General features: G+C 44.1%; 2 protein-coding genes across 2 annotated transcripts; both read right to left on the reverse strand.

The window, feature by feature from the left end:
* Positions 1 to 16: 16 nt before the first annotated feature.
* Positions 17 to 4,703, reverse strand: exosc1 (exosome component 1). Its single transcript, XM_080520527.1, has 8 exons — positions 4,675 to 4,703; positions 3,561 to 3,676; positions 3,261 to 3,335; positions 2,779 to 2,867; positions 2,643 to 2,676; positions 2,515 to 2,565; positions 1,756 to 1,840; positions 17 to 782 (listed from the first exon to the last, which is right to left on the reverse strand). The coding sequence occupies exons 1-8, from the start codon at positions 4,700 to 4,702 to the stop codon at positions 676 to 678; spliced, it is 585 nt and encodes a 194-aa protein (XP_080376653.1). The 5' UTR covers position 4,703; the 3' UTR covers positions 17 to 675.
* An 818-nt stretch (positions 4,704 to 5,521) lies between these two features.
* On the reverse strand, positions 5,522 to 9,557 carry pgam1b (phosphoglycerate mutase 1b). Its single transcript, XM_080519027.1, has 4 exons — positions 9,187 to 9,557; positions 7,053 to 7,327; positions 6,776 to 6,956; positions 5,522 to 6,409 (listed from the first exon to the last, which is right to left on the reverse strand). Exons 1-4 carry the CDS (start codon positions 9,323 to 9,325, stop codon positions 6,240 to 6,242), a joined length of 765 nt encoding a protein of 254 aa, XP_080375153.1. The 5' UTR covers positions 9,326 to 9,557; the 3' UTR covers positions 5,522 to 6,239.
* Positions 9,558 to 10,061: the final 504 nt, after the last annotated feature.

Here is a 10,061-nt window from a genome sequence, read left to right on the forward strand (position 1 = left end):
CCGCTTTGATTTGATAAGTCGTTTATTGTTGCACATCCACTTTAAAGAAAGCAGGCGTTGTTGACTTGTAATCATTCAGTTGTTGCAAGGCACCCACAAACTGACTGCCGTACGTTACACTTCAATACTCCGCGCTTGATAGCAGAGTTATAAATCGGACTGAACATTCGGCTGCACTAATCACATTTTCCTTTAAACAAGAGTGAATGAGGAAAAAAAAAAAGACATGTCTCAATTGTCAGTTTTATCACCGCATTACAAAAACTCAGCTGCATACAAGACATCGGGTAAAAAAAAACAAACATGTGGCCTCTTCCTTTAGAGCATCGCTGCTTCAAGATGCTGAACGTTTTAATTTGTCTTTACATGACAGTCTGCCTCGTAACCCCATCTTCCAAACTCTATAACTTTATAACACCAGAAATCCTGCATGTGGGTTTAACTTGGTTACGGTTTGATCCCCCCCCCCCCTCAGTAAACTGATACAGTTCTTATCGGGAAGCTTCGAGGCAAGCGAACATCCTCTGCAGGCAGATTTAACCTTTAACAACCAGTTGCACAGTGTTTAGGAATGTACTCGAGGTTGACGGGGGGGAGGGGGGGGGGGGGGTCTGAACGTCTGCAGCAGAAAGGAGGGAAGTTGTGTGTTCCTCGTGGAGAGGAGTTCCAGTGCTCTCATGCTTGGAGGTACTCGGGCTGAACTCGGGCCACTTTCCGGAACTCTTTGCCGTGCGTCAGCGGACACTGCATCTCGCACCAGCTGATGGGAACCATCTGAGCGCCTGTGGTGGAGAGGAGGGTCAACGAGACGCTTCATGTGGTCTTCCAATATAGATGAAAGCTCTCAGTAACTCAAATCACGACTTTATTGGTCTTTAACATGGGAAAACTTGTAGGTTTTTTTTAATCCAACCCACCAGCTGACAAACTCCTGATCTACTTAAATCACCGTAGACTCGATCAGAACCGGCAGCGAAGCAACAATGACGAGGTGTAGTGCTTCAAGCTCGTCTTTCCCTCTCAATTCTCACGATTTAAACACATTTCCGAATTATTTAGAGTAGCGTGATGTTCTGCTCCATGATTTATACTCCAGATAAACTCCACCTTTAAAAGAAAAGCTACAAGATGAAGGAATCTAGATCAAAACTTTAACAAACAATTTCACTACTCGACTACTTTACAAAGTGACACTATGAAAAGGTTGATCTGTAAAATTAAAGCCAGACGGGAGATCATCTGGATGAACCTCTAATGTGAAGGTGTTTCGTGCCGGAACCGCAAACCAAAAAGTACACAGGAAGTTTACATGGTTGTTTGAAGAGACACCAAAGTACTGAGTAAACAAACAATATTGTAACCTGACGGACTGGGGAGCTGTTAAAAGTTCATTTTACGTGACGAAAACCTCCACTAGTTGGTAAAAAAAACCCAGATTGTTGCTTTAACGGGAGCAGGAAACTCGTTCACACGCCTGAAACCTTTAGCTCGAGAACAACGGATTAACAGATGTTGATCAAAACAATATGATGACAGAACTATAAATCATAGAAGAACCTGTTCCTGGCTGAAGATGCATCTGTGTTTTGTGCATTTTATTGAATGCAACATATTGCAGCTAGAATCAATAAACCAGCGTGGGTGGAAGGAAAAAGGACGCTGAAGCGCAAAGTCTGACGATCTGTGCAGTTCAACCTCCCCGCCACCGGGTGTCGCACCAGGACACGTCCCTTCAATGAGGAACAGAGTTTTTACCTGCTTCACTGTGCGCCACCACCACCCCCAGCTCGTTCTCCGCCGTCGTCAACAGGTAGTTGGACTGGACGTCCCCGAGGGAAATCTGCCGCCACACGTTAAGGTTTCAAAGAAACACGCAAACCAAAATCAAGGCCTTCAAATTAACATTTCAGCAGACGTCACGGGTGTTTCCGTGACCTTTGCAGGTACTGAAATACAGCTGCTTGGAAGCTGGAAGTCCGGCTCAGCGACTTCATATTTCCAGACCTCAGAAAGTCAACAATATGCACACAGAGCGGAGTTACAACCGGGTGATACACACGCGTGTATGTGAAATATGCAAAATATGCAAAATGACCATTGTCTCATGAATTCTTCACCGGTATGAAAACGTATGAGCACATTCTAGTGTATTTAATCTTAGTATTGTTTTTGCTATTGGATTTCCTACTAATTTCCTTTTGGTCGACATAACTCATGAGCAAATGAAGGACGTAGCTTAATTTTTTTAATCATGGCTTTCAGCTACATGCCCACATGAATCACTTGAAGATCAGAATCTCTGAAGTATCTCTCAAGGTTTAGAGTTGCAGCAGCCCGCAGAGTTTGTTCCTTGTACCTGTCGGTCACGTTAAGCGGAGGAATTGCAGTGAAAGGAGACGGTATGTACAACACAAACGACCTGCACACTTCTCATACCTGACGAAAGTTTCTCTTTGTCACTCTTGAAAGGGTTTAATATCGCTTCGTTTTGACTCGAGGTGAACTGAAGGATACAACTTTTGCCAGAACGATGTCGCCCGGCCTGAAGCTTTTGTACGTTTCCACCTGGAACAGTGAAATAAAGAGTGAAATAAAGAGCGCTGAGCTGGAGGAGACGCAAAACCTGAAACCTGGAAACACACCTTATCCTTCTCTGTTGCACGAACGTCTTCTTTCCTACAGAAACAGAGCAAAGCGTTTTTTGTTGTTTTTGTTAAAGGGAGGAGACCAACAGGAGAAGGAGGCGCTGCGGCCGTTTGGGACGACGTTGCGTGCTACCTGATGGTCCCTCTGAAGCGGTCCTTCAGCGGCGTGGAGCCGACGTAGAGGATGAGAACTCTGGCAAATCTGGGGTTGATGCTGGTCACCTTGAGGGGAAAACAAACAGAAGAGAGCGGATCTGTTAAAAAATCAAAAATCTAATCTGCGTTTAAACATGGACAAAATACACCCCCAGACACACGGGGAGAAGCTGCATCCTGCGCCACCATGCAGCCCCTTTTTCACACGATACTTTTCAGAAGAACAAACACTATTGTGTTTTGTTTCAAATAAATTTTTTGTTGTCTATTTTTTTGACATCCTTTGGTGCCAAGCTTTTAACTTGAGAATTTTAAAAAAAGAAAAAAGTTTGCAAAGGATTTGCTGCAATGCTTCATATGTTAATATGACGTCGAGTTTTGCACGGAAACGAGCACCACAAAGAGATTAAATGAAAAAAAAAAAAAAAAGATAAATAATAAACATTCTCTACTGCATACCTTACAAGTAACTATTGCTCCTACATCTGGTAGTAGCTGTGTCTCTGTTTCCCGAACCACTGAGATCACTGGTAACTGGAAAAAAAAGAATGCACACACACACACACGTTACACAAACCTGTACAGATTTGCCAAGGGCAAAAAAAAAAGAGAAAGAAACTTGCAGCACGTTTTCACAGCAGGCACTGCACAAACCTCCTGGAAATCAGTCCCTCAGAGACATTGCATAACACCTTCACACCCTCACACCCACTGGTCTTAATGCTCCTCCAGCTCTGCCCCGCCCACAACAATCCTCACCTCCCCGCCCTCGTTCTTCCTGAGCACGTAGCCTGCTAGCGACGAGTAGATGTGTCCGTGTCGGAGATACACTCCCGTGCCTGGAATACAGTCTTCTACACTGCATAGCTTGTCACCTGAGGAACACAAAAACCAGAGGAGTGACGCATTGGAAACATCCGAATAAAAGAAATCTTTGATCTGCAGGAACAGGAAAATACCAGTGGGAACTTCATCGTACAGTTGAAATAAAACTAAATTGAGTAACACTATCTTTGCCAAGAAATGTGATACATTGCAGATACTGCGACGTTTACACATGGCAATAGTGAGACGTGTTCAGAAAAGCAGGAAAAACAATTTGTTTAATGCTACTGTCTAAACCTTTATTGTAACTTCTTGGACAGATTATTTGGTCTATTGAAGCTTTAAAATAACATACTTTGTCACGTGCAAAGGCACGACCATGTGCAAAGTAGGAATCTTGTTATGCATGTTCAAATCATGCAATATTCTCAAAACATTAATTTTCTGAATAGTATGATAATTCCAGTGATAAAACCAGCTGTTTTATTCCAGACATTAAACATCGTAGTGTTTAAGTGGTCTGTGGCTTAGAAGTGGGTTTTTGGTTTTTTGTATGTTTGTGCAACGCATTAGTGTAAGCTTAAGGCGGTCAAACCACATGTAATTGTGTGTGTGTGTGTGTAAATCCTTTCACACATTTACTACTGACATGTCACTTGGGTGCGTCAAAACAAGCGAGCAGAGGAATGTGTTATCCTGCCGGAGGCGATGGGCAGGGCTGCTAAAGCGACCTGACCTAAGTGAAAGGTATTATCTCACAACCTATGAATTACGGCAAAATAACCAAACGATAAAATGCACCGGTGCACACGCACGCTTTGTATTAATACATATATTATAACACACAGTACAAGAAACAAGCATGTGGCGGAAAACCCAGTTGTGAATAGCAAGTACGATTGAAGCTGCTAAAACTGCATTTCGATTACTTTTTCAAGCAATATAGCGTCGTGTGGGTAAATCTAAATGAACAAAAGCGACACCGAGGTTAAAATTGCCTTGCAAAACACGTGTTAAAGAGAGAAAAATGGAAATTTGCGGGACTCACCTGGAACACACAACTTCATGGGCGACATGTTTCCGAGAAGAGCAGAACCTCCGCTGATTGGCTGCGACGGAAACCTATACTCACATCTGATTGGCTGGTCACAAGAGTCCGGAAGAAAAACAAGGGCGGACTCATCCGCCATGTTTGGTGAGGCACGCATGTGCATGGAAACGGAGAGACACGCTGCCTTTGGCAACTCCCCCCACATTCTTTACGGAAAAAATAGCAGTTTAACCAGGGAAGAAAACTCAAAGTATTACTTGTAAGGTAAAGTGTAAATAGCAAAAATACTTTATTAATTCCAGGTGGGAAATTCTTGACAGTTACATCACACAAGGTTATTTTCAGTCAATTTGATAAATTATCAATCCATCTTCTAAACCACTTAATCCCATACAGATTTGCGGGAACAGATCCCAGCCAGCATCTGTGCTTTTCACTCAGTCCAGTTTATTATCATGCATCTCCAAATATTTAAACTCTGGTGCTCTCAGGTCTGTACCGCATAGTCTTGGGGCAGCAGTGCAGAAAATCCAATACCCCATGGTGTGGTTTGAGAGGACAGGAGACAGGGATTGTTGAATATAAGTCAAAGTATTTGGGGTCAGCAACTTTTTCAGGTAGATGATAGCATATACATGTAAACACGGATGTGTGAGCAGATTGACCAATCAATTGTTGCTGAAACAAGGATTTCCATGGGTTTCCTGTGTGATGTTGAAGACAGCTTTACACTTAATGTACCTTCCACCTCAGCTACTATACATTGTTTTGTTTTGGCAATGGTTGAGCATGAAAATCAGTGTCCAGCATGTTTGCAGATCAAATATTATCATAGTTCTGAAGATTTTACATGTGTGGGGAAATTTGTCTTAAAAATAAATAAATAAATAAAACAATCGACTCCAAACACTGCAAAGAAGTTTCATCACATAACAGCTCACAAAATTTATTCAGTTTTTGCACAAAACCACAGCAGACAAATTTCAGCAGTGCAAAGAAATGCCACTTTTTAAGAACAGCCAGTGTTACACTATTGGTCTAACTATTTCCACCTACATTAATTCTCTGTAGAAAGATATGCAGAGGACTGGTCTATGTTTCATCCTGCTCTCTGGTCCCAAATTCGTCTTGGTCGGTTAGTCTAATGAATATACGTCTCAGTCTGTCAATCAAATCAATCAAGCAGAACGAGCAGGTTAGTTTGTGTGTAAGCTGGACATTTTAAAATAAAGTGCGCATTGTGTGTCGGAGTGTGCCCAATCAGTGATGACAAACATATTAATCCCTTAACATTAAACTCATTGTAGCTTGCAATATACTCTCTTCCAGGGGTTCTCAGTTCCGGGCCTTAGGGGGCCAGTGTCCTGCACGGTTCAGCTCTCTCCAAACTTCAGTACACCTCAATCTAATGATGATGTCATCATCAAGCTTCTCAAAAAGCTCAATAATGAGCCCCTTATTGCATTCAGGTGTGTTGCAACTGGGAGAGACCTAAAACATTTGGGACAACAGCTCTCGAGGCCCGGAATCGAAGACCCCGTGCTCTAGTCCCCATTGGAAGTCTATTTCTTGGCTTTTCCTTGAGCTGCCACAGCCTCCATGGCCTTCTTGACAGTCTCCTCATCTCCCAGGAACTGCATGGGTCCGACCGGCTTCAGGTTCTTGTCCAGCTCGTAGACGATGGGGATGCCTGTGGGCAGGTTCAGCTCCATAATGGCTTCTTCAGACATACCTGGGAAACAACAAGAGACATGCAGGTTTTATAGCTTCTGCCCCTCATGTAGATAGAAGAAGTGGAGCTTCATTGAAATTGTGCAACAGTTTAATATCGACTGTAAATGACAGGATAATAGATGTCAAGACAATACCAAAATCTCTCTTTCTGCAGGTTTTATAAAAGAAGGTCAGAATATACAAAATATATTTCTGCGGCATATTGTCAGACTAATGATAGAGGGGACCAGAAATAGTTGGAAGGTTGAGGAATAATGCTCAGAGGAGAAGCTGCTGGCGTCTTTCTTGTAGTCCAATGTATTTAAATGTTTTAAATAGGGATGTTCCGTTTTAGCTTTGTGAACTGTGCAACTGTCACCCCTACCCTCAAGATGCTTTACAATTCCACGCAGACTGTTGCCATGAGCAGCAATCAGGACTCTCTTTCCCTCCTTGATCTGCGGGACGATCTCTTCATTCCAGAAAGGAAGCGCTCTTGCGATGGTGTCCTTCAGGCTCTCGCAACTGGGAAGCTGGTCCTCCGTCAGGTCCCCATAACGCCGATCCTACAACACGAAGAGGGAAGAAGTATTATAACCACAGTATTTCAGCTATGTAGATCTGAACTCATAATAAAGATGTAGTCATAAAAGAGTAGTCACCTTGCTTATGGCCTGATAGAAGTCGTGTCCCTCGTCCATAGGCGGGGGAGGAGTGTCAAAAGAACGCCTCCAGATCTTGACCTGGGCTTCCCCGTGCTTGGCTGCCGTTTCGGCCTTGTTCAGCCCCGTCAGGCCGCCGTAGTGGCGCTCGTTGAGTCGCCAAGTCCGGTGGACCGGCAGCCACATCTGGTCGATGCTGTCCAGGACAAACCACAGGGTGCGGATGGCCCTCTTGAGGACGGACGTGTAGCAAATGTCAAACTCATAGCCAGCATCTGGGATGAAATAGAGGGAAGAAATGGGGAAAATTACACACGAGTGCTACCTACTCTTTCAAAGAAAAACAAAACTACATTGTAAAAGCACAAATGAACACACGTTTGTAATAGAAAGGCATAATCAATGCCGTTTCAGGCTTTTGGAATCAAGTGCAGTGATGGGAGTCATAAATTCAGGTTTATGGTTCAATAAATAGCAATAATGTCAGCAGTAATTATAACAAAACTGATATTTACTTATATAATACTAACTACTCTTAACACAGAACGATAATGATAAAACATAACTATTGAATATTGGAGAAGGGGTAAGACAAGAACTGCTACTGAGGGCTGAGACAAGTTTACTTGAATTTTGCTCAATACGAATTATCTCGAGATTTAAAAAAAGGCTGGTTTAACAATTTTTTACGAACTGCCGTTACTCTGCGACACCTTTTCCTCAGAGTCTCAGCCTTTGTTAGGAAATCATAATTAAAGTTTAAATTGGTTAAATACTGTTTTTTCCTTAACTAACCTCCCATTGTGAAATGCCAATTCTGTGAGGTAACAACTACTCGCCCTGCTTAACCAATAATGTAATAATAATTTTCAGATTGCACCATTTCAGATTTAATAAAGCAAATGACATTTTTATTTGATTCAGGATTTCTCAGCGACAGTGGGGGCCGGTCAAGCAGAGCAAAAGAGCTGCACATGGCACCGAGACCTTATGATGGCCAGGTCTGCTACACATAACATTTTGAATACCCTCATTTCCAAGAAAAACACATAGCTGTACCTTAAATTCTACAATTACACTCTACATAATTATATATATATAAAAAAAGCTTGAATCACCTGTTCATATAATATATAAAAATCATGCATGTGTAAAGCTATGAAACAGATTCATGATCGAATGTCCACAGAAACCTTATAACACCCGTTTAAGTGAATAAATGATTCTTTGCACGGGGAAATTCACGATTAACTTGACATCCGACAGCAGGGATGTCAAACACATTTTATTTAGTTCAGGGGCCACATACAGCCCAAATTCATCCCGACTGGGTCGGGCAGGTCAAATAGTGCCATATTGCCTTTAAATTTTATTATGCGTGATAAAATAAGACCTATATTTTTGTAAAACCAAACATTTAGTGCTGAAAATGACGACAATCTCAACATGAAGCCAAATTTAATGGAACTTTCTGGTGCAAAATACACCGACAGTCCAGAAATCTTCTCCTGTTGCATTGTGGGCGTTTTTACAAACCCCTTCCTGACAGCCAGTGTTGCCAGATTGGGCGGTTTTCCACCCAAATGGGCAATTTTTGTTTACATCAGGCAGGAAAAAAATACATTGGGCTGGTGCAACTTCGTGGACAACTCCGTGGTTTGGGCTGGTTTTTATTGGAATGGGATGCTTCTGGGCTGGAAACTGTCAATCTGATCTGGCAACACTGCTGACAGCATTGAGGCTAATACTAGCTTGCTAGCATCACTGATCTCTCAGCTCTTGTTTCACTACTCTTGAGAGTGTTTGGAGAAGAAAAAAAAAATCATGTTTTCTTTCAATTTTCTGCAATTTGCTGGGCGGTTTGGCCGGATTGGAGCCTCTTGCGGGCCGGTTTTGGCCCGCGGGCCTCATGTTTGACACCCCCGTAACTGAAGCATCTGCAGAGAGGGATCGCGGATGTGACGGCCGGTGGGTTAATCCTCCGGGCCTTGGCTCTTCGCCTCCTCCCTGCGGGCCCGAGCCGACGACGTGCCCCCCCCCCCCCCCGACCGGCAGAGAGTTGCATAAGCTCGCAGCAGGTTTAACCTAACGTGGCCGGATTAAGGCCCGCTGGCATCGCAGTGACGGGACGCACCTTGCAGGGCCTGTCCGCCCCTCCTCGCCTCCTTCTCGCCGGTGTCGCTCAGGTCGGCGTCGAACCAGCCGCAGAAGCGGTTCTCCTGGTTCCAGCAGCTCTCTCCGTGGCGGATCAGCACCAGCTTGTACGCAGCCATCCCCTCGACGATGTCCTCTGCGCGGTACTTCCGGAAACTTTGGGGCGGGCGACTCTTCCGAAAAGGCCGCAGCAACGCTCTCAGGCCGGTTCTGCCTCCGCCGCAACCCCAAAGACGACCAGAGAGAAACGGGGGAGTTATTTTAAGGTTTTTTTTGTTGTTGTTTTTTACAAGGATGCAGCGGCTTGGATTGTCTGGCTGGATTTGATAACCACCCTGTCGGTCTGATAAATCCTCCTCCTCTGCCGTCCTGCAGGTCCCCGCCAATCAGAGCCCAGGAGGAGGGAGGAGAGGAGAGGAGGAGGGAGGAGAGGAGGAGGAAGGATGGGTGATGCGCAAAGACGCACGTCCGCACAGGAAACAAGCCCCCGAAAACACGCCAGTACGCACATGTTCTGGAAGCAGGACGACCCCGTCACACTTTACCTCTGCTTCAGATTATAATGATGGTTATCTTTACATTAAAGCCATTGTTACGGACTGTTATCATGTTTGTTTCAGTGGTCTTTAATTCTTTTCTCAGGATCTCCTTTACCCCATTGGTTCCCGCCCACTGTCCTAAAGCATGCATGTGAGGTTAATTGCTGATTCTAAATTGCCCCTAAATGTGAACGTGAGTGTGTGTTTGTAGTTTTGCCCTGTTGCAAGCTGTGCCGTGTGTTTTCATCCACTGCTCATTGGAAGTTGGGTTTCGTTCCAGTGTCCTGTGGCTCTGCACAGCGGTACAGATATGGAT

Source organism: Blennius ocellaris (assembly GCF_963422515.1).
Source record: "Blennius ocellaris genome assembly, chromosome: 3".
Lineage (NCBI taxonomy): Eukaryota > Metazoa > Chordata > Actinopteri > Blenniiformes > Blenniidae > Blennius > Blennius ocellaris.